This window comes from Helianthus annuus, chromosome 11 (genome assembly GCF_002127325.2).
Source record: "Helianthus annuus cultivar XRQ/B chromosome 11, HanXRQr2.0-SUNRISE, whole genome shotgun sequence".
Taxonomy (NCBI): Eukaryota; Viridiplantae; Streptophyta; class Magnoliopsida; order Asterales; family Asteraceae; genus Helianthus; species Helianthus annuus.
Window position 1 is genome coordinate 144,714,746 of NC_035443.2, and position 25,117 is coordinate 144,739,862.

General features: G+C 37.7%; 1 protein-coding gene and 1 long non-coding RNA gene across 2 annotated transcripts; both read left to right on the forward strand.

Annotated features, from left to right (window-relative positions):
- Positions 1-6,210: 6,210 nt before the first annotated feature.
- LOC110886270 (non-specific lipid-transfer protein-like protein At2g13820) lies at positions 6,211-7,742 on the forward strand. The gene is made up of 3 exons (XM_022134044.2): positions 6,211-6,308; positions 6,351-6,705; positions 7,352-7,742. Exons 2-3 carry the CDS (start codon positions 6,375-6,377, stop codon positions 7,540-7,542), a joined length of 522 nt encoding a protein of 173 aa, XP_021989736.1. The 5' UTR covers positions 6,211-6,308; positions 6,351-6,374; the 3' UTR covers positions 7,543-7,742.
- A 678-nt stretch (positions 7,743-8,420) lies between these two features.
- On the forward strand, positions 8,421-9,100 carry LOC118483684. The gene is made up of 2 exons (XR_004871039.1): positions 8,421-8,526; positions 8,601-9,100. It is a non-coding gene; the product is annotated as an uncharacterized LOC118483684 (long non-coding RNA).
- The last annotated feature ends 16,017 nt before the right edge of the window (positions 9,101-25,117 follow it).

Here is a 25,117-nt window from a genome sequence, read left to right on the forward strand (position 1 = left end):
ACAAACAAATGACTATTCGATTAACTATCAAAGATTAGGTGAACGTGGATCGAGTGGAAATTCGTTCGTGTGTATAACCGATGCTCGACAAACTACCTTGGATTTCCTGCAAACAAGCAAGTAAACAATTAGATCAAAACTAATTGAATTCGTAACAGTGTGTGGATGAACCAATCTAAGACTCGTTTGTCGAAGATTCGTGAACCCGTTCCAATGAATGTACACTTGTTAATTCAACTGTTCCCCAATTCTTCAAACAACTCAAACTGTGAGACTTCAGGGATTTAGCCTTTCACTTTAGTAAAACTAAACACCACTGCTGATAGTTCCCTTTTTTTTAAAAAAAATTGCGGTTTACTTAAAGTGGAGCAATTATCAACAAACCGAACAATCACATGGGCTCACATGGGCTGCAATAGTACAGTCAAGAAGCTAGGATTGGGCCACACTATTTAAATGGCGGTGAATTAAATGGTTTGTTCTTTGTTTTTTTTAAAAAAATGGGCGGTGGGTTTAATGTATTTGGGCGGTGCAACTGTGGTCAACAAACAATAGTGGGGCGGTTCACTTAGATCAAAACAAACATGCAGCAAATTGTCAAACTTGGGCGGTGATGTTGACCTCTCGAATTAGTGGGATTTGACCAAACTCTTTAATGAGGCGGTAACAATTCAACAACACACTATCACATGGTCTCCTAGTTCTCTGATTGAACCATCAATTTAATGAGCCTGCAATTTACCTATTCCGATGTAGAAAATGACAAAAGAGCGGCCTGACCAATAAAACAGTTGGAGCGGACCTAAAGATTACACAATGAGCGGTTCAACAGTATGACCTATAAGCGGTTCATATCTACTGATTACGAGCGGTTCATACACATCGATTACGAGCGATCCAACTACTTTCCAATAAGCGGTTCAAACCAATTGTTCAAAAAGGCGATCCACACCTGAATATTTACGCGATTACGGTTCGAAAAATCGCGATTACTCCAAAACTACATGGAATTTCGATCTGAAACTTGGTAGGGTTCTAATTCAACATTTTTCGCACATAATATCAAAAATTCAGACGAAACGGACCGTGAAATCACGTTCAATTTGTCGAATTTTCGTAAAAACCACAAGAAATGAGTAGAAAGTGATGAAATTGATGAAATCGGATCTGATTTGGCTCTGAATCGGCTGAAATCTGTACGAGAACGACGTGTTTGATCTTGCAATCGAGCTCCTAGCTCTGATACCACTTGTAGGACCGGTTTTTCGACCGTTCGATTGCGTAACGAATGTTTCACGTGCGGAATCCGTGAACGAATGTGACCGAACACACGATAACGTACTACTAACGAGAATCCATTACAAGAATTGACGTGTACGGTACAAGAATCTCGTTTACAATCACTTTCTCTCTCTACTTTCTCTCTCTAGAAGTCTCCTCTCCAAGTCTTCTACTAATCTTTTCCAAGAACTCTTACTAAAATCATAACATAACCTCTATTTATATGGTCAAGGCACTTTAATGATAGTTATCATTAATTACAAGTTTGCCACCTTGCCATTTCTAACTAAATAAGACATTATGCGCATGATTCCTTTCGACTTTTCACTACGACTCGGATTGACGAAGGCGATAGACATTACGTGCATCAACACTTTTTCTTGAGGGCAATAAGGATTCTTGTGTGGATCTAGCAGTCGGACAACCATAGGTACGCTAAACGGTTGTGCTTTATCCATATTGAAACGTACAAACATCTTCTGGATGTAGTTTGATTGATGGACAAATGTGCCATTGCACAGATACTCAAATTGTAGTCCGATACATAATTTCGTCATACCAAGATCTTTCATTTCAAATTCCTTCTTTAACAACTGAGCAGCTTTCTCTATCTCTTCAAGAGATCCGATGATGTTGATATCATCAACATAGACTGCTATTATAGTGAAATTTGAGACTGATCTTTTTATAAAGACACATGGACTGATTACATCAGACTTGTATCCTTCTTTTCCGAGATATTCACTAAGTCGATTGTACCACATACGACCAGATTGTTTGAGACCATATAAAGATCTCTGGAGCTTTATAGAACACATTTCTCGAGGTGTTGATTTTAATGCTTAAGGCAATTTTAATCCTTTAGGGATTTTCATGTAGATGTCATTTTCAAGTGTCACGTATAAGTATGCGGTGACGACATCCATTAGTCTCATATGAAGTCCTTCAGAGATTGTGAGGCCGATTAGGAACCTAAGGGTTATCGCATCTACTACAGGGGAATACGTTTCCTCATAATCAACTCCTGGGATTTAGGAAAACCCTTGTGCTACAAGTCGAGCCTTATATCGTACAATCCCATTCTTTTCATTTCTTTTTATTGCAAACACTCATTTATAACCTACTGGTTTGACGTCTATGGGCGTTCGGACTACAGGTCCGAAAACATGTCGCTTTTCGAGCGAATTTAGTTCGGCATTTATGGCTTCTTGCCATCTTGGCCAATCCTTTCTGTGCATGCACTCTTCTAAAGTTTTAGGTACGTAATCATTTTCATTGATTACATCCGTTGCTATAGCATATGTGAATATATCATCAACACATGTTTTATTCCGGTTCCACATTGTATTATCTTGTACATAATTAATAGAGATCTCATTTTCGTTCGTTACCGGTGTTTCTTCTGAAACTTCTTTTTCCTCTGGATTCATAGTTGTCTCTTGTAACATCCCGAAAATACAAAACTCTTAAATTTCAATCATGTTGCTAATAAGCTAGTAAAATAAAATAACTAGGGATGACACTAACCTAGTTAGTTGATCATTTATGAGTAGTTAAGAGTTAAAAAATTTAAAGAATGCAAGATGAGGGACTAAAAGTGTCTAAATGAAAACTATTTTAATAAAATAACAAAAATTAAACTCAAAACACACTTGTCTGTGTGTTGTTGAGATCGACCAGAAGCAGGGGCGACCCCAAGCTCCCCTAAAACCCTAGTTCATCACAAATATCATAAATTGAAGGTGAAGATCAGTCCCAAAACGAAATTAGAGCCTGGATGTGTGATCCCCATCGTAAGGAGATCATAAGGTATGTGAAATTTGGTAAAAATCCTCTACTTGAAATTCTCATGAACATAGAGAATCTGAGATCTGGTTATGCATGTGTGATATATAGATGAATTAAGAGCATGGTAGTGTCTAGGAGTAAGCCCTAGACAAATACAAGTTAAAATCATGTGTAATTTTAGTAAAATCCATGAACACCCTTGTAGGTGATTAGTGGGTTATGTAGAATTTGATAAACACTAGGAAATTGGATGTTGTTCTAGTGTAATTTGACAATTGTGAAGTGATTTCAGAATTTTAGAAGCTAACAATTATGTAAAATGGTTTGATTCATGTGAAATTCGGGCTAAATGATAAGCTAGGGACTTGCTATGTAATCATGTATAATTTTGCCCTTAAAGTGTTCGTTAAAATGCCTCAAAGAAGGCTCGAAACTGAAATTTAGAGTTAAAACACATAATTTTGATGTTTTGGCAAATTATGTGACATGTGAGCAAAAAGGGGTTCTAAACGTATCGTGATTGAACTCTATAGGAAAAGATACCGGAGCGTCGAGTGAACAAGCCGGTGGCGACATACGTTTGAAGGGCGCGTTTTGAAGGTATGTAACTTAACCCGTTACATTAAGTGAATTGTTATTAAATTATGTATGTATCAATGAAAAATAGAATTTGCGTTGATTGTAGCGATCATGTTCGTTACTTAAATGAATAGGTTAAGATTTGGTTAAGAGTCGTTTGGTAGTCATTATAATGGTGGATTCCCTAAATGAGCCAAACGGGTCGAATAATCAAATAATGTGTGGCTAATGCTTCGTGATATGGTTAATTGACCTTTTGTGACTATTAATAAATTACATATTAGAATATGAGAAATTAGCGTGTTGGTACGTTTGAATGATGAAGTCCATAAGAGTGAACTAAACGGGTCACTAAGAGAAGGTATGATCGAATAACGTAGTACATTACTTGTAGATTTTGAGCCCGAGTGATGGGTAGCGAAATACTAAACACGCAAACCGGTGATGGGAGCGTGGGCGTTAAAAATGAGAAATCCAAGATTTGGGTTTTGGGGTGAAATAAACAAAATCAGACAAAGCATAAACTTACAGGGACTACCGTAAGTTGCGGTCTCTACCGTAACTTACGGTGGAGAACAAAAGGGCTACGGCAGTTCTCTACTGCCTTACGGCAGACCAAGATTTTCCAGTGTCTACCGTAACTTACGGTAGATACCGTAAGTTACGGTAGAGCCCAGAAATATTTGTTAAATCTTGCATATCATAGCTAATCGAATCCGTTTTGAACGTAGTTTCGATTAAGCAATATTTCTAAGAACTCTAACACTAATTTTTGTTAATAATCTCTAGTTTTCAGGTTTTGCAAGTATGTGGACGATGATCAAGCATGTTATTGAAGAACCGAACACGAACTTTTGAAGCTTCCGCGTTAAATTAACTTTGTTTAGACAATGTTCATGATGTAAACGATTTGCTAATCATGTTTTGAATGTTAAAACTAGTTAGTAGTTAACTAGTATGTGATCACTTTAAACTTCGATTTTGTATTTGTGTTGAAGTAAAGTACTTTTTATATAAAATCATGTATACTTTTTATTAAATTCTAATAGAAACTAGACAGTTGTTACATCTCTTCTAGGACATTTACCTCTATTGGGGTTTCACTTATAATCTTTTGTGAGTTTTCACCAACTGCGTTACTTTGCTCTTTTCATTTCCGTTATACCCAGTCATCCTTCCTTTAGTGTTCTTTCTTCCTCTAATTATTTAACTTTGCTTGTGTGTATAGCCTACCAAACTAATAAAAAATAATTTGTTTATAGAGTTTGGTGGTTAGTTAACTGATTCCATTTGGTAGGTTAAGAAGCAGATCATCTAAATACCTAATTAGTAATTACATTAGATTTGGTCCCACCGCCAAGAAAAACTCATACACAAAAATATATATGGTTATAGTGGAATTCAAGGAAAATTATTAAATTAGTAGGAACCAAACAAAACATATTTAAGACTTTTCTTTATATTTTAATTGGGAGTAGTTGAGATGCAAGTCTCATGACTCGTGTCACTTCCATGATCAAAAGTCGAATGATAACATGTTTTACGTTTGCGGATTGATAGGCTGAGATGAACCTGAAAATTTATTATAACACGAACCTGAAAATCGTATTAGACAAACATATGAATCCGAATACAACATACTTATTCACGAGTTGACAAGAATGCAACTGTTTAACTCCAAATTTAATTCACTATAAATTTTTGAGTTAATTGCCATTTTAGTCCCTGTGGTTTGGGCCATTTTGCCAGTTTAGTCCAAAGGTTTCATTTTTAACATCTGGATCCAAAAAGGTTTCATTGTTGCCATTTTGGTCCAACTGACTTAACTCCATCCATATCTGTTAAAGTTGCCAAGGGCATTTTTGTCATTTCCTTTTGGTCCAACTGACTTAACTCCATCTATATCTAACAAAAATGCCCTTGGAAGCTTTAACAGATATGGATGAAGTTAAGTCAGTTGGACCAAAATGGCAACGATGAAACCTTTTTGGATCCAGATGTTAAAAATGAAACCTTTGGACTAAACTGGCAAAATGGCCCAAACCACAGGGACTAAAATGGCAATTTACTCAAAAAAATTTTACAAATGTTGCTCTAAATTGCAATTTACAACAAAAAATACAGACGAGTAGAGTCCGTTCAAACTATAAAACCTAATGTTATTTTCTATTTATGTTTTTAAATTATGGAATACGATACCCAACTAGTTTAAACTATGGCATAACGCATATATTTTTAAGAATGTTATAAATCAAAAGGTCAACCCAAGTACCCGCCAGGTTGACCCGAACACAACCGGTTTAGCTAACTGCATAAGTACGTTAGACCCGAAACTGACCCAGACCCGTTTAGATCACCTAAACCCACAAAATTTATGTTAATAACACAAAATCAACAACTATAAAAAATGTTCTTATACTTCTTAATTATTTAGTGATTCTTGTTTCAATACTACACATTTCCCTTTGCATATCTTTTTGTAGCTATTAGCTAATATTATAAAATAGGATAAGTAGGTTACCTATGCACAGCAACTCCTGAGGACCCAAGTTAGCTCAGTCATACCAATTCCCCTATATATAGAACCAAAAAACCTGCATACTCTCATCCAAAACCTCAAAGTCAAAATCATCTTCTTCAACCAAAATTACACAAAAACAAAAAAAAAAAAAAAAAAAAAGAAGAAGAAGAAAAAGAAAAAGAAAAAAAAAACACCAAAATCCCAAATGGCACAATATCAAAAAACCAACACAATCTTAATGATCCTAGTGATCACAATGGCTGCCCTATATGGAAGCTCAATGGCTCAATCTTCAAGTTGCACAAGTGTTTTAGTTAGTTTGTCTCCATGCCTAAACTACATTTCGGGCAACACATCGACACCATCATCAGGATGCTGCACCCAACTGGCTAGCGTGGTCCGGTCACAGCCACAGTGCCTGTGTCAAGTTCTTAATGGCGGTGGCTCGTCTTTGGGGCTTAATATTAACCAAACTCAGGCTCTTGAGTTGCCTAAGGCTTGCAATGTTCAGACACCACCAACCAGTCAATGCAATGGTAATGATCTAAACATTTAGTTACCGTATTTTTATTCAAACTATTGTCACATGATAAATACATGTCGAATTCGAATTTTGATATTACAATATTGTGATACAATTTGAAATGATCCAGAGGTGATCTCAAGAGTTAAGAAAAGTCAACTGGTGATTTATGATATGTTCTAAAAGTCCACACTTTAGTTGATCCAAATATGTTATATGTCAAAATGGGCGGGTGGGCTATGTAACACAGTCAAACGGGTAATATTTTGTACCTCTCATAAGGGTCGGGTTTAACATACACTTTTTATTCATAAAAGTATTTTTGAAATTTGTAGTGAGTCAAATATGCTAAAATAATTATATTATTTATAAACTTCTTAAAAAAAAACCAGACTAAAAGGTTTTGTACATTTAACATACACTATGAGGCTATGAGCAACTTTCACGGTTGACCCATATCCTTTTCAACTAATTTTTACTTTACGTGTCTGACCCGTTTTAGATAAACATAACCCAAAATACCAAATCAATTAATTCATAGCTAAATGAGTCAAATTTTTAAGCTCTAGTTTAGAAAACATTCATTAGTTTGCATTTTCAAAACCAACCAACGACAATTTATAAACTTATTCATTGTTCTGTGTTTTCAAATTGGGCAGCTGCTTCTCCAACCGACTCTCCTTCAGGAACGACACCTTCTTCTTCTCCAGGATCCCCTTCGGGTAAAGGCACTGAAACAAACACTGTGCCATCAACAGATAACGGTTCTTCAGATGCAACTTCAATAAGATTCACAACCAATCCTATAATATTTTCGATATTTGTTGCCACATATGCCATCGTGTTCTAAGTTATTAGCAACTATATCGGGAAACATTATGTTATTATTCATGATATTCACTTATTTTCCTTTGATTCTTACATATGTTTCTTTTTGAAGATTTTTTTTTGTTTTTTACTTTTGTGAGTTTGTCTGAGCGACATATTATGTATGAAATTCTTTATGGTCATTATTTGTATTGTTTCGGATAAATAAAATATTTTTCCCTACGATCTTGTGAATTTCATGTGAACCTAGTCAGAGCTAGCCCAAAATTTATGTACCCTGTTCGAGCTCGAAAAAACGTGCCCTTAGGCCCTGACGAAATTGGGTATTGGGCTCACTAAAAGTCTAAACCTAATGTTAATGGGCTAATAACTAATCTAAACCGTAATAATAGTTTTGTAAGTGGGCCTATATTGATATTTGTACAGGTATACCCTATTAAAAAAATTCTTTTACATATAGTTTTGTAACATAACGTGTCGTTCAAAATATCAGGTCTTGGCCGGTGGTCCTCTCCGCCCATGTTAGGATCGTTGAATCGATCAAACGAGTCGATCAGAAGAGTTCTTGACCAAATCAGAGGCGGAATTCATTGATTTGATCTTCATTCAGCTTGATATGCACTTAGATTCACTTTAACTATCTCTTGTATTAATTTCAGAACGTTTTATAGGCCGGAGATAGTTCGGCAGAGCTTCGCTACCGGAACCAGGAATGTTACAAATGAGAGACAAAAGACACACATATATATGGGGTCTCCGGTTCGCACGTACATGACATATCCAGTTCGTACGAACTGGCTGGTTCAGACCAGATTCATGTTTTTCTCGTATAACGTGTCCTGTTCTATCTATTCTATTACAAGACTCGATACAAGACGAATTTCGACAGACATATGCACCAACAGACTCCCCCTTGGATGTTGACGAAGTCTTCGGTACGAGTCTTCAGTTCGTCGAATCTTCAGACTTGATCAGTCTTCATGCTCTTTTCAAAGTATCTGACACTGTAAGCATCCTCTTCAATCTTTCTCTCTTCTTCTCTTCCTCAGAATCGCAACCTGACTCTTATCTCTTGATCAGATCTCTTGATTCCTTAAGTTCTTCAGCATCAGTAGCTAGCGTGCACAACAGGATTCGAACTTGGCTCTAAGTTCTTAAGCAATCAGCAACTTCTATCTCGAGCTTTGTTCCAGAATCTGAACCTGGCTCTCTAACATTCAAACTCCCCCTTGAATGTTGATCCAGAATCTGTATCTGGCTCTTATGTCTTCAGACTCCCCGTTTCGATAAGCTGGGATCGCAGTCTGGAATAGCTCTCATTCTAGGATTGTAACCTGGCTCAAACTCTGCTCAGGCTTAGACTCACTTTGCAGCTTTCACAGGTTCACGACCGTTGCCTGGCTCTCAGAAACCTTGCTCTAATATGCATATCCTCATGCTGAAAGTCCACAGGAATCGGAACCTGGCTTTTACAAAGCTGTACCTGCACAAACTCTTCCAAAACATAAGATATTGTTTAACAATTTTAATTTCTGCTAACCACTTGTTAGATCAATCTCAAAACATCACTTGTTTGATTATGACATTTTTCAAAGTATCTCAAACACACTCTCCCAATCCACTGTTGTTCATCATGTTTAGCACTTAAATTTTGAAAAACAGCTTTTCAACATCAGTTGTCGAAAATAAGATGAAATAAACTCTTTTTGATTTTTCATAATTTTATGCTAAAACACATTCTTTTTGGATTTTTTGTTTTTAATGAAAAACAGTAAAGAAATATTTACAAACAATATTTTTGTGAGTTTGTGTAAGAGGATCATATCAGTTTATGAGACAAATCACTAACACCGTTGACCTTTTTAGACTTTAAGTTCTAAACGATTCATGTAGATTGTAAGTATACTGATCCACTTAAATTTTCACACAAAGTTCAACTGTTTCGAGATGCAAGATTAGTGTTTTAATGGACTTAAACTTATTCGCGTGTCCCACCTCAGAATATACTCCCGTATCCAGACTTCTATATTCAGTCTTATAGGTGAATGTATACTAATGATATCTGTAAACGGGTAATGCGAAACCATGAGAGCTCAGGTTAGAACTTCCGTTCAGACAAAGAGATGATGGTTCGACTTTAGGTGTGTCTCGTTTGAGGATCTTTTCTTCAACAGCACATGATTAGCATTTTTCAATGTTTCGTCATTTTTTATGCTGAGGGTGGGCTTTATGATTAAAGCAGTGCAAAATATTATACGAGGACTAGGCTATTGCTTCCGCAAAATCAGAAGTCCTGGTATAATACCCCAGATATCATCACGCACAAAGACCTAGTATGTCAGAAATAGAAAATCTTTCAAACAAGATTTCAGGGGTTACCCATATATCCGAAAGATGTTCCCCACGATATAAGAAAGTATATGATATTTAGGTTTATATCTCGAAAGCAATCTACTAAATGAGTAAAAACCTACTGGCATATCATCAGTGAGACCGTTTATCACATTTGACTTTCCAATTCTTTAGCATGCTGTGATAATCCATTGATGTACTATCATTTCCTCTTTTTCACAACAAAACTCATTTTTGTTTTTTCGATGTTTTTGGATTTTAGATTTTATCATGTTTTTGGATTTTTCAAATTTTCAAAATTTCTAAATTTTCTTACTCCCCCTAAAATCAAAAATATGTTCCAATTTTTGATTTTCTGGGAAAATTTGAAAATGAAAGTAATAAACTGTACAAAATAAACTGACAACTGTTGTGAATTGCTTCAATTCGCCGTCCACTTAGCGTAAACAATCAGAACTCCCCCTGACAACAAACTATTTTCCCATTATGATTTCAAAACACTTAAGTTTGTTTTAATCAAAATGGTTTTTCCGGAAAATTAGTTTTGTTGATTTTACACACCACTTGTAAGATCGGGGTTTAATTCATCATTTTGTTTTTCAAAGAGTAAATTGCCATTTTAGTCCCTAAGATTTGTCCAAATTTGCCATTGTAGTCCAAATAGTTTTTTTCGCCTCTGGGTCCCTGACTTTTCCCTTTTGTTGCCATTTTGATCACAGACCCTAACTCCATCCAAAAACCTCATTTTTAACCAGGGGCATTTTGATCACAGACCCTAACTCCAGACGAATATATTTAAAAACGTTATTTGTTGTTTGCAAATATATGATTGCAAATGTTGATCATTCTTTTCTACCTCTTCTGTAGTAGTATTTAATTAACGTTTTAGTTTGCTATCTATATTTATGTTTATAGATTGTTTCTGATGTTATATTTGTCTTTTTTTACCACATACATGCTGTGTATTTTGAAGCACATCCCCGATCCCACCTATTCCCATAATAGACTCTACCGATAGTTTGCTATTTAGTGGATTTATTGAACTTGGTTGTTGTTGGCTTGTTGGTTTAGTTTATCGTCTTTGGTTGGAGAATAATACAGAGTGGTTTAAAGGGGTTTAGCTTACTGTCTTTGGTTGGAGAATAATACTAGGTAACTTGTTTGTCATTTTAAATTTAATGATTATCTTGTTTAATTTTATATCAGTAAATATTTCTGTGCTATCGATCGATCATATGTTTAACAACATTTGAAATAATGTTTGGGTATGATGAAGATGTAGACACATTAAAGAAGTGTCTGTTGTGTCACACCCCGGCCGCGTATAACATGCAACCGCGGCGGAAACGCCGGGGAGTGTTGCGGACAGAATTAATTGTTATACAACCATGGAAATTAAAGTTACATTTTATTTATTGACAAGAGTGTTCCATTGTTTCAAAACAGGAAAATACAAAGTTTATAGCATGATTAAACTAGTCTAGCTTCGTTTTTAGTCTCTAAGGCACAGGTCCGCCCTAGTGTCATGATCATCATCCTATGGAATAGCTCCTGAAAACACATGTGAAAGTAGGTACGTCAGCATAAAAATGCCTGTGAGATACATAGTTTTTGTGAAAATGGGATTCATGACTTGAGCTTAAAGAAATGTTTAATAACAGTCAGTCATGAACCTTGTAATTTGTTTTGCTTTGTAAACCATTTGAAAAACGATAACATCAAACGATATGTATAGATAAGTGCAAGGTTAAACGAATAACCAAGTAAAATGAGTTGAATAAGATAAGTTGTTTGTGAAAATAATGTCTTGTGAAGAATATGTTATTTATGTAAAATGTAATGTGTCTAAACTGAAATGACTTAGATAACGCCACGATATGTAATATTATACAAACATTTATATATAGGAAGTACCAGCGGCGTATCCACCATGTTTGTATCATATTACATACGCCACGTTACTTAAATCATTTACCCAAACCAATCCACCATGTAAATTGTTCATGTGTAAACCAAATGTCAAGTGTTATTGTGTAAACCATGTCAAATGTTTATGTTCAAATGTAAACCACCAATGTGTATGTCAATGTCAACGTGTTTATGTTCAATGTAAATCATGTAATGTGCATCCCAAAATGTATCATGTATGGTAAGCGAAATGTATCAACTTAAACCATATGCACAAAACAAGTCGTTGAAGTAAAACGTGGTTTAAATCAACGTTATGTTCTGCGGAAAATGCATGCTCTATTGATATTAACATTTATGCGGTATTGTAAACTATGCATACATCCAAGCCTTGAGACTGCGGCGATAAACCCTTAAACAAATTAAAGGTTTATCTAAGTTATGTATATCGAATTCGGTCATTCCTTCCAGTCCTATCAAACCCAGGACTTCAGGAATGGGAGTTGTCAATTCCTATGGTACCACTACCTACTAACGAACGGCGTAGCTAATGTTAATGAATGTATTGTCCCATGTTTAAACAAACCAAATGTCATAACAAAATGAAGGCATGTGATGTAATCAATTGTACTAAGTATGCTAAGTAAACATACGAAGCAGAAATGTCCATGTAAATCAATGTGTCCATATGCTGAGTAAACATATGCAACAGAAAATGTTCATGTAAATCAATGTGCCCATATGCTGAGTAAACATATGCATCAGAAATGTTCATGTAAATCAATGTGCCCATATGCTGAGTAAACATATGCAACAGTAATGTTCATGTAAATCAATGCACTAAGTACGCACACAATGGGCATACATAGCATAAAATGTAATAAAATCGTGTACTATAATGTACTAACAACATAGCAGGCATATGATGTGAAAACATGGAAAGCATGAATGTAACAGATAGGCACATGTGTTTCACCCCAAAACAGTTTGGAAAACAGTAAAAGAGGGGTTCAATGTACTCACATTGACTCCTCGAAAACATTTAAAAGATGGGGTTCTATGTACTCACCTGAGATTGCTTTGAGTTCCTTGTATAATAACCAGATAATGCTAAAGGTCACGGAATATCAACAGCACCTAATAGGTAGCTTATGTTAATATACCGGACCAAATCGGAAGGATCGGACAGTACGCGGGTTTGAAAACCAAACGAGTATGGAGACTCGTGTAATATGGTTTAACAAAGCCTACATACTAAAATGAAACTAATCCTAAGTGCTTACGGTCCATCACGACCTGTTTAGGTAGCTTACGCTACCCTAACGCGTCGTTCGCGTAGAACGCGTTCGGAACGCCTAACATCGTGACCACAAGGTATAACCTCGGAAGGTTATAGCTATGGTCACCTAATGTGTTTGGTCAGATCCTAATGATCGACCAAATGGGTCGGGTTCGAAAGTATAAGCGATGGTTTAGATCGCTTACCTTACGACCCTATATAAGCACTAAACTAAAAGTGACGAGCTAAGCATGTTAGAACATGCTTAACTAAGTTTGAAAACAGGTTTGACATCAAAACAAACGGCTTTGATGCCCACGAGTAGTTTGGTTACAAAATATGCAAGAATGCACATTTTGGCCGAAACTACGACTCGTCACTGAGCCTAGATAACGTGGTGATCAGTAGGTATAGTCACTACGGACTATAACCATCGTGATCACGCTCACGTTATGAAGTTCCATGAACTTCGCATCGACCATAAGCTGGTCAATGCAGAAAGTCAACAAAACGTTGACTTTCGGACTCGAAAAGCGAATAAAAGAGCGAAAGAAGACTTACGGAGGGTCCCCGAGTGCTAATCTAGATCAAATAGCTCAGGTATGAAACAATGGTTCCAACTTAGAGCTTTAGATCTGATTCTTATGGGTTTTTACACAAAAGGGGGGGGGGTATTTATAGGCAAAAGTGGAACCGTTAGGATCGTTTATCGAATATCGTGCCGCGATCTCGAGCGTACACTTGTCAAATTCTTGTGGTAAGTCAGATATTGGCTCTTGGCTCTTAATAGGGTGAAAGGGCATCGCCCCTTGATCGAACGAAAGGCCAAACTGCATTAAATGCAGAATATTTTCTGTCAGACACCCTCACGCTGCCCATGTGAAAGTGTATGCAGATCTTACGCGGGCCGCCTGGTCCCGTCTGATCTGCACCACTTGCAGAATTTACATATTTGGTCCCTGTTGCGAGTTTAAGCTATTTTCAGCCCTTCTAAGACCTGTAAAGCCAACTTTAAGGCCCTAAAATGATGCCTAAACATTGTGGACATGAAACATGCTCAAAAATGTGTCGGATGTCGGTTCGTTTGGCCGTACAATCGCGATGTTCGCTTAATTACGACGGAATGCGCATAAGTGTGAAAGACGATCCAAATGACGCGACGAATGGATTTTTCTCATGCCAAACACTAAGGCATAATATAAGGATGCTTACATAAATTTTTTGGATGTCCGGATGTATTCAGAACGTAAGTTATGCGCGAAAGTGCAAACTTATGCACTTTTTGACACTTTTAGTCCCTGAATGATCCAAAAGTTTGTTTTAGCATACCAAACCTCTCAAAGCCTATTTCTAAGCTATGTAAAGGATATTTATGGTATGTTTAACTTATGGACATGTTCCGGAATGTTCGTTACTGTTCAAATTGGCATACTTCCGCAGTTTGTCAAGTTTAGTCCCTGTAAGCGAATTAACTTGTTTTTGCTATACCAAAGCCTTCAAAACTTATTTCTAAGTTATGTAAAGGTTATTTAAGGTATGTTGAGTATATGTTGATGTTCCGGAGTATTTGTCGCATTAAACTGAGTACGTTTACGCACCAGTTTGCGTATAATGCTCCAGAAAGCGATGTAGAGTTTGAAATTGAACAAAACTCAAAACATGAAAAATGTAAAACACAACCAAACAAACATTGGGATCAAATAACATTATTTTATTGATAATTGAACTGTTCACAATGATTACAAGCACAAATGTTACAGTCTCCCCTACTTGTGGAAATTTCGTCCCGAAATTTATTTAGAGGAAACTGATGGAAAAAGATGCGGATATTTTGCCTTCATTTGATCTTCACGTTCCCAAGTAAACTCGGGTCCACGCTTAGATTCCCAACGAACCTTGACCAAAGGAATGCGCTTGCGTTTAAGCCACTTGACTTCACGTTCCATGATTTCTACCGGTTTTTCAACAAATTTCAGTGTTTTATCAACACGAATTTCGTCAAGCGGTATGTGGAGGTTTTCATCAGCTAAACACCTCTTGAGATTGGACACGTGAAAAGTTGGATGAACATTTCCAAGTTCAGGAGGTAACTCAAGTCCGTAGGCTACCTTGCCGATTTTTTCGACGATCTTAAATGGTCCAACGTATCTAGGTGCAAGTTTTCCTTTCTTTCCAAATCTGATCACACCTTTCCAAGGTGAGACCTTAAGTAATACACGATCACCGACCTGAAAATCCAAGGGTTTGCGTTTTAGGTCCGCGTAACTCTTCTGACGGCTTCTAGCCATCTGAAGGTTATCACGTACTTTCTTTACCTTTTCTGTTGTCTCTAAAATGAGGGCAGGTCCAGTAAGTTGAGCCTCGCCAATCTCATTCCAGCAGACTGGTGAACGACATTTTCGACCCTAGAGAGCCTCGAAAGGAGCCATGTTGATGCTGGAGTGATAACTGTTGTTGTAGGAGAATTCAATCAATGGAAGATGTGAATCCCAACTACCACCAAAATCGATATTGTTCTTTCAGATTGACCATCCGTTTGCGGATGATAGGCTGTGCTCAAATTAAGTTGGGACCCCATAGCAGATTGCATGGTTCTCCAAAAATGAGAAGTGAAACGAGCATCTATGTCAGAAATGATGTTCAAAGGAACACCATGTCGAGCTACAATTTCATCTACGTAGATTTGAGCAAGTTTGTCAGCCGAAAAATCCTCACGGATTGGCAAGAAATGCGCTGACTTTGTAAGACGATCAACGACTACCCAGATGGCATCGTGACCTTTCTTTGTGCGCGGGAGTTTTGTAATGAGATCCATAGTAATGTTTTCCCATTTCCAAACTGGGATCTCTGGTTGCTCCAATAATCCGGAAGGACGCTGATGTTCAGCCTTAACCTTAAGACAAGTAAGGCATTTGGATACGTATAAGGCAATGTCTTTCTTCATACCAGGCCACCAATACTGTATACGAAGATCCTTATACATCTTATCTGAGCCAGGATGAATAGAATAACGAGACTTATGGGCTTCATCTATAAGCAAGGTACGAAGATTATCTTGGCTCGGGACCCACAAACGGTCCATGAAGTAATACGATCCATTGTCCTTCAGTTCAAGAGCAGGTGTTATGTGATAAGGAAATTCCTTATCCATCAAGCCTTGTGAAACACAAGCTTGTTGAGCCTGAGAAATACGGGCTTGGATATCGGTTTGAATAACAGATTGGACACATACACAATGAAGCTTAGTACGTTCCTTGCGACTTAATGCATCGGCTACGACATTAGCCTTACCAGGATGGTAGCGAATCTCGCAGTCGTAGTCGTTTAGAAGTTCAACCCAACGTCTTTGCCTCATGTTGAGTTCCTTTTGATTAAAGATATGTTGAAGACTTTTGTGGTCCGTGAAAACCACACATTTTGTACCGTACAAGTAGTGTCTCCAAATCTTAAGAGCGAAGACAACTGCACCCAACTCCAGATCATGAGTGGTGTAGTTCTTCTCATGTATCTTCAACTGTCTTGATGCGTATGCTATGACTTTGTTTCTTTGCATCAGGACGCAGCCAAGACCTAATTTAGATGCATCGCAATAAACGACGAAATCATCATTACCCTCGGACAAAGTTAGGACAGGCGCGTCACAAAGTTTCTGTTTCAAAGTCAGAAACGCTTCGTCTTGTTTGACTCCCCAATCAAATGGCTTGTTCTTCTGAGTTAGAGCAGTTAGAGGAACTGCAATCTTTGAGAAATTCTCAATGAAGCGGCGGTAATAACCCGCTAGGCCAAGAAAAGAACGAACTTCAGTAGGAGTAGTGGGCGTATCCCAATCCTTAATCGCGCTGATCTTGGAGGGATCTACATGAATACCTTGTTCGTTGACAATATGTCCTAAGATTTGAACCTCTTTAAGCCAGAATTCACACTTGGAGAATTTGGCGAAAAGTTGTTCTTTCTTTAGGAGTTCCAAAGTAAGACGGAGATGTTGCTCATGATCAGCTCGCGTCTTAGAATATATCAAAATGTCGTCAATGAAAACAATGATGAGCTTATCCAAGTAAGGTTTGCAGACCCTATTCATCAAGTCCATGAAAACAGCAGGAGCATTAGTCAAACCGAATGGCATGACTGTGAACTCATAATGTCCATAACGAGTACGGAACGCTGTCTTTGGAATATCTTCTTCATGCACATGGAGTTGATGATATCCAGATCGCAGATCAATCTTTGAAAAGTAAGAAGCGCCTTGCAACTGATCAAAGAGATCATCAATGCGAGGTAGGGGATATCGATTTTTGATGGTAAGCTTGTTAAGCTCACGATAATCGATACACATCCTAAAAGATCCATCCTTCTTCTTTACAAAAAGAACAGGAGCACCCCAAGGTGAAAAGCTAGGACGGATAAAACCTTTGTCGGAGAGTTCCTGCAGCTGTTTAGATAATTCTTGCATCTCAGACGGTGCAAGACGGTATGGAGCTCTGGAAATGGGATTTGCACCAGGTACGAGATCAATACGAAACTCGACTTGGCGTGCTGGAGGTAGACCAGGTAAGTCTTCAGGGAATACTTCGGAATAATCCCGAACGACAGGAATATCTGAAATAGTCTTACCCTTGCCTTTATCTGCTGTAACATGTGCTAGGAAAGCCACGTAGTGCTTTCGCAGATACTTCCGTGCTTTAAAACAAGACATAAGTTTGAGACCACCGGCAGGCTTCTCACCACGAACCTGTAGGATCTCGCCTGTAGACAGCGGCACACGAACAATCTTCTCAGAACAAACTATCTCTGCGCGATGCTTGGATAACCAATCCATTCCCACTATAACGTCGAAGCTTCCAAGTTGCATTGGCGTGAGGTCAATCGGAAAAATATGGTCGTTAAGGTTCAACTGGCAGTTGCGTAGAACAGAATTAAGAACAATGGGTTCTCCACTGGCAACCTCTACTGTCAAAGGTTTACCTAGTTTCGTTCTAGACACGCGAAGCATTGTCTCAAAAGACAATGACACAAAGCTCTTGTCGGCACCCGAATAAAAAAGAACAGATGCTGGCTGATTATTAATAAAGAACGTACCGTTCACCACCTCGTTGTCTGCTTGTGCTTCTTGTGCATTCATGTTGAAGACTCGACCTCGAGCCGGTGCCTGATTCTGGTTTGCATTCTGGTTCTGGTTGGCAAGTCTTGGACACCGATTTCTGTAGTGGGTCAGATCCCCACAGTTATAACAAGCACCTGGTGGGTAGTTTGGTCGTGCAGCCTGACCCTGTTGCTGAGCAACTTGTTGAGCAGGGTTCTGAACTGCGTGATTCTGAGCAAACCGACAAACATCGGCAAGATGACCCGATTTCCCACAGTTAGTACAGAAACGGCACTGATATTGTGGCTGGTGGTGACTGTTGCATCGATTGCACAAAGGTGCACTTCCTGAGTAGGGTTTCTTTGCTGGAGGCTGGTTGGGAGCTGCCTGGTTTGTTTGGGCAGTGACAGCATAGTTTTGGGAAGCCTTACGCTTCCTTGACCCCCTTGAGGAACCAGAATCCTTCCCCTTCTTGTTTTGACCTTTCTTGCTATCTTCCTTGTCAGCCGACTGTTTCTTGCCCTTGTCACCCTTCCTGTGTAGCTTATTCTTCCGAATCTGCGACTCAGTCAGTGTCGCTGATAACTCGATTGCCTGACGGAGTGTGGTAGGGTTGCTACCAGTGAGAATGTCTTGTACTGAGTCAGGTAGGCGGTCGATGTACCTTTCGATGGCCTTATCGAGTGGGGTAACCATAGTTGGGCAAAGAAGACTCAACTCCTCAAACCTATCCGTATAAGCCCTGTGCTCGCCACTATCTTGCTTCAAAACATCAAATTCTTTCTCCAACGCTCGTTGTTCATGTCGAGGACAAAACTCCCTCATCATAAGAGCTCTCAGTTCAGCCCATGTCTGAGCTAGAGAAACTTCTGCACCTTGATCTCTCATAACCCCATTCCACCATGTAAGAGCCCTCTTCTGAAACACGCTTGAAGAAAACTCGACTTTGCGATTGTCAGGACACTGCACATGTCGGAAAGTGTTCTCGATGCTCTCGAACCACTGAAGAAGCCCAGTTGCTCCCTCAGAACCACTAAACTTGAGTGGCTTAGCCGAGCTAAAATCCTTGTATTTGCATGTACCATTGTTGTTGTTGTTGGCCTGGTTCCATTGAGCAAAGAGATTTGGAAATTGAGCAGCCATCTGCTGCGCAATAATCTACGCCAGCTCGGCAGTAGCTATCTGGTTGTCGCGTCGAGGAGGCATTCTAGAAGAGAAAAACATGAAATGAAACGAGTGAGATGATTGGATGAAGAGAATGAGATGAAGCAAAATCAACAAAAGCAAAGATGGCGGTTATGCATCGCAAAGCAAATAAGCGACATGAAATGTCTAGTCAAAGTAAATGGGTCAGGATTAGTGTATCGCGAAGACATGCTCGCCTATAAGTGAACACTCACCCCAAGAGTTCCCAGGTAAGAGTGACTGGTCCGATTATGTGGATTTGTACGAACACTCTAGCCTTAGACAGAAAACCCAGGGTACAGGCATTCACTCTTCCAGTTCGCACGTGTTCACACTATTAACCCAAAACTTTGACGGGATTTTTTTGAAATCCAAAGAGGTTCAAAACCATATAACAGAGGGTTCAAAACCTTATAACAGAGGGTTCAAAACCTAGTAATCAATCATCCTAGAACAGATGATCAATTTTCAAAGCGGATTCGGAACCGAAGTTCCCGTTGTGGTTATCACCTAAGGATAGATAATGTGCATGTTTTAAACTCTAAACACAAGATAACTTGTGTTAGGGTCCTAGAAAGTTATAGTCTAGGTCAAAGCATTACTAATAACCTAATTCCCTATAACCAATGGCTCTGATACCAACTCTTCTGTCACACCCCGGCCGCGTATAACATGCAACCGCGGCGGAAACGCCGGGGAGTGTTGCGGACAGAATTAATTGTTATACAACCATGGAAATTAAAGTTACATTTTATTTATTGACAAGAGTGTTCCATTGTTTCAAAACAGGAAAATACAAAGTTTATAGCATGATTAAACTAGTCTAGCTTCGTTTTTAGTCTCTAAGGCACAGGTCCGCCCTAGTGTCATGATCATCATCCTATGGAATAGCTCCTGAAAACACATGTGAAAGTAGGTACGTCAGCATAAAAATGCCTGTGAGATACATAGTTTTTGTGAAAATGGGATTCATGACTTGAGCTTAAAGAAATGTTTAATAACAGTCAGTCATGAACCTTGTAATTTGTTTTGCTTTGTAAACCATTTGAAAAACGATAACATCAAACGATATGTATAGATAAGTGCAAGGTTAAACGAATAACCAAGTAAAATGAGTTGAATAAGATAAGTTGTTTGTGAAAATAATGTCTTGTGAAGAATATGTTATTTATGTAAAATGTAATGTGTCTAAATTGAAATGACTTAGATAACGCCACGATATGTAATATTATACAAACATTTATATATAGGAAGTACCAGCGGCGTATCCACCATGTTTGTATCATATTACATACGCCACGTTACTTAAATCATTTACCCAAACCAATCCACCATGTAAATTGTTCATGTGTAAACCAAATGTCAAGTGTTATTGTGTAAACCATGTCAAATGTTTATGTTCAAATGTAAACCACCAATGTGTATGTCAATGTCAACGTGTTTATGTTCAATGTAAATCATGTAATGTGCATCCCAAAATGTATCATGTATGGTAAGCGAAATGTATCAACTTAAACCATATGCACAAAACAAGTCGTTGAAGTAAAACGTGGTTTAAATCAACGTTATGTTCTGCGGAAAATGCATGCTCTATTGATATTAACATTTATGCGGTATTGTAAACTATGCATACATCCAAGCCTTGAGACTGCGGCGATAAACCCTTAAACAAATTAAAGGTTTATCTAAGTTATGTATATCGAATTCGGTCATTCCTTCCAGTCCTATCAAACCCAGGACTTCAGGAATGGGAGTTGTCAATTCCTATGGTACCACTACCTACTAACGAACGGCGTAGCTAATGTTAATGAATGTATTGTCCCATGTTTAAACAAACCAAATGTCATAACAAAATGAAGGCATGTGATGTAATCAATTGTACTAAGTATGCTAAGTAAACATACGAAGCAGAAATGTCCATGTAAATCAATGTGTCCATATGCTGAGTAAACATATGCAGCAGAAAATGTTCATGTAAATCAATGTGCCCATATGCTGAGTAAACATATGCAGCAGAAATGTTCATGTAAATCAATGTGCCCATATGCTGAGTAAACATATGCAACAGTAATGTTCATGTAAATCAATGCACTAAGTACGCACACAATGGGCATACATAGCATAAAATGTAATAAAATCGTGTACTATAATGTACTAACAACATAGCAGGCATATGATGTGAAAACATGGAAAGCATGAATGTAACAGATAGGCACATGTGTTTCACCCCAAAACAGTTTGGAAAACAGTAAAAGAGGGGTTCAATGTACTCACATTGACTCCTCGAAAACATTTAAAAGATGGGGTTCTATGTACTCACCTGAGATTGCTTTGAGTTCCTTGTATAATAACCAGATAATGCTAAAGGTCACGGAATATCAACAGCACCTAATAGGTAGCTTATGTTAATATACCGGACCAAATCGGAAGGATCGGACAGTACGCGGGTTTGAAAACCAAACGAGTATGGAGACTCGTGTAATATGGTTTAACAAAGCCTACATACTAAAATGAAACTAATCCTAAGTGCTTACGGTCCATCACGACCTGTTTAGGTAGCTTACGCTACCCTAACGCGTCGTTCGCGTAGAACGCGTTCGGAACGCCTAACATCGTGACCACAAGGTATAACCTCGGAAGGTTATAGCTATGGTCACCTAATGTGTTTGGTCAGATCCTAATGATCGACCAAATGGGTCGGGTTCGAAAGTATAAGCGATGGTTTAGATCGCTTACCTTACGACCCTATATAAGCACTAAACTAAAAGTGACGAGCTAAGCATGTTAGAACATGCTTAACTAAGTTTGAAAACAGGTTTGACATCAAAACAAACGGCTTTGATGCCCACGAGTAGTTTGGTTACAAAATATGCAAGAATGCACATTTTGGCCGAAACTACGACTCGTCACTGAGCCTAGATAACGTGGTGATCAGTAGGTATAGTCACTACGGACTATAACCATCGTGATCACGCTCACGTTATGAAGTTCCATGAACTTCGCATCGACCATAAGCTGGTCAATGCAGAAAGTCAACAAAACGTTGACTTTCGGACTCGAAAAGCGAATAAAAGAGCGAAAGAAGACTTACGGAGGGTCCCCGAGTGCTAATCTAGATCAAATAGCTCAGGTATGAAACAATGGTTCCAACTTAGAGCTTTAGATCTGATTCTTGTGGGTTTTTACACAAAAGGGGGGGGGTATTTATAGGAAAAGTGGAACCGTTAGGATCGTTTATCGAATATCGTGCCGCGATCTCGAGCGTACACTTGTCAAATTCTTGTGGTAAGTCAGATATTGGCTCTTGGCTCTTAATAGGGTGAAAGGGCATCGCCCCTTGATCGAACGAAAGGCCAAACTGCATTAAATGCAGAATATTTTCTGTCAGACACCCTCACACGGCCCGCGTGAAAGTGTATGCAGATCTTACGCGGGCCGCCTGGTCCCGTCTGATCTGCACCACTTGCAGAATTTACATATTTGGTCCCTGTTGCGAGTTTAAGCTATTTTCAGCCCTTCTAAGACCTGTAAAGCCAACTTTAAGGCCCTAAAATGATGCCTAAACATTGTGGACATGAAACATGCTCAAAAATGTGTCGGATGTCGGTTCGTTTGGCCGTACAATCGCGATGTTCGCTTAATTACGACGGAATGCGCATAAGTGTGAAAGACGATCCAAATGACGCGACGAATGGATTTTTCTCATGCCAAACACTAAGGCATAATATAAGGATGCTTACATAAATTTTTTGGATGTCCGGATGTATTCAGAACGTAAGTTATGCGCGAGAGTGCAAACTTATGCACTTTTTGACACTTTTAGTCCCTGAATGATCCAAAAGTTTGTTTTAGCATACCAAACCTCTCAAAGCCTATTTCTAAGCTATGTAAAGGATATTTATGGTATGTTTAACTTATGGACATGTTCCGGAATGTTCGTTACAGTTCAAATTGGCATACTTCCGTAGTTTGTCAAGTTTAGTCCCTGTAAGCGAATTAACTTGTTTTTGCTATACCAAAGCCTTCAAAACTTATTTCTAAGTTATGTAAAGGTTATTTAAGGTATGTTGAGTATATGTTGATGTTCCGGAGTATTTGTCGCATTAAACTGAGTACGTTTACGCACCAGTTTGCGTATAATGCTCCAGAAAGCGATGTAGAGTTTGAAATTGAACAAAACTCAAAACATGAAAAATGTAAAACACAACCAAACAAACATTGGGATCAAATAACATTATTTTATTGATAATTGAACTGTTCACAATGATTACAAGTACAAATGTTACATGTTGCTTGGACTAAAGCCTATAAGTTTAGCTAATGACTGAATTCCCCAAAATAAAGCCAAATACAGTTTCCAAATAGAAATTAGTTTTTTTTTTTTTTGATTTTTTAGATTTTTTTATTTTTAGAATTTTTATGATTTTTTAGAGTTTTTTTTTATTTTTTAGAATATTTTTTATTTTTATGATATTAGATTTTTTTAATTTTTTTTGATTTTTAAGATTTTTTTATAATTTTTTTGATTGTTTAGAATTTGTTTGAGTTTTTAGATTTTTTTTTAATTTTTATGATTTTTTAGAATTTTTTTATTTTTTAGAATTTTTTGGATTTTTAGATTTTTTAGAATTTTTTTAGAATTTTTTTGATTTTTTAGAATTTTTATGATTTTTTAGAATTTTTTTTGATTTTTTTTATTTTTCAGAATTTTTATGATTTTTAGAATTTTTTTATTTTTATGATTTTTTTTTATTTTTTAGAATTTTTTCGAGTTTTTTGGATATTTTAGAATTTTTAGATTTTTTTTTTATTTTTTAGAATTGGTTCAAAATGGCAATTGAAAAGATTTAAAATGAAAATCCTCAAAATGCCCCTGGTTAAAAATAAGGTTTTTGGATGGAGTTAGGGTCTGTGATCAAAATGGTAACAAAAAGGAAAAGTCAGGGACTCAGAGGCGAAAAAAACTATTTGGACTAAAATAGCAAATTTGGACAAAACTCTGGGACTAAAATGGCAATTTACTCTTTTTCAAAATAACACTTGTTAAGACTATCATTTTTCAAGAAAGATGCCGATTCATGTTCCACAATTACCAACTTGGGAACTCCGGCAAGTCAGGATTTTCAGTTAAAGAGATTCTCCCAAGCCTGACGGTCCTTGGGAGATTCCGAGTCATGATCACTCGGTTTCTTTCCTTTCTTCTTCTTTTCATAGTATTCCTTTACCCCTTTGACCTTCCCGTCAACCATTTTACCAAAAATATTTAGAACTTTAGGGTTAAAGGCTCTTTCGACATCAAATTCTTTCTTTTCAGAATAGAATTGATTCGAAATCTCTATTTTTCCAACTTTTTGTATAAAATTTTCAGTCCGCAATGGTGGAAAGTTTGCGTCATCCAATGGCGGAACCGAATTTTCACTTTTTAGCTCAACTTGTGGCTCCTCTGACTTTGACGAGTCAGATTCATCGCCAGAACTAACATCTGATTTCTTAACAACCCACTTTTGGTTGTTAAGCTTCACTTTTCTTTTGTAAAAACTTTTTGAACTCTCACCAACCTCAAATTTTGAATTTTTGAATACTATAAATTGTTCGGTTGGTGGTTCAATATCAACCATCTTTTCTTTCAATTTTTCAGAGACTCCCTGTTTTGTGTTGGTTGCCTTTGGACAATTCAAGGCGATGTGTCCAACTTTTTGACATTGATAACAAGTTCTTGTCTCCTTCTTCTGAGCAACTTCATTCTTCATATCCTCTTGCTTCTTAGCAAGGAATTCTTTGTTCGATTGCTTC

Coding starts and splice junctions, on each gene's coding strand:
- LOC110886270 (XM_022134044.2), top strand. CDS start 6,375: ATGGCACAATATCAAAAAACCAACACAATCTTAATGATCCTAGTGATC. Junction 6,706..7,351: donor ACCAACCAGTCAATGCAATG/GTAATGATCTAA, acceptor CAAATTGGGCAG/CTGCTTCTCCAACCGACTCT.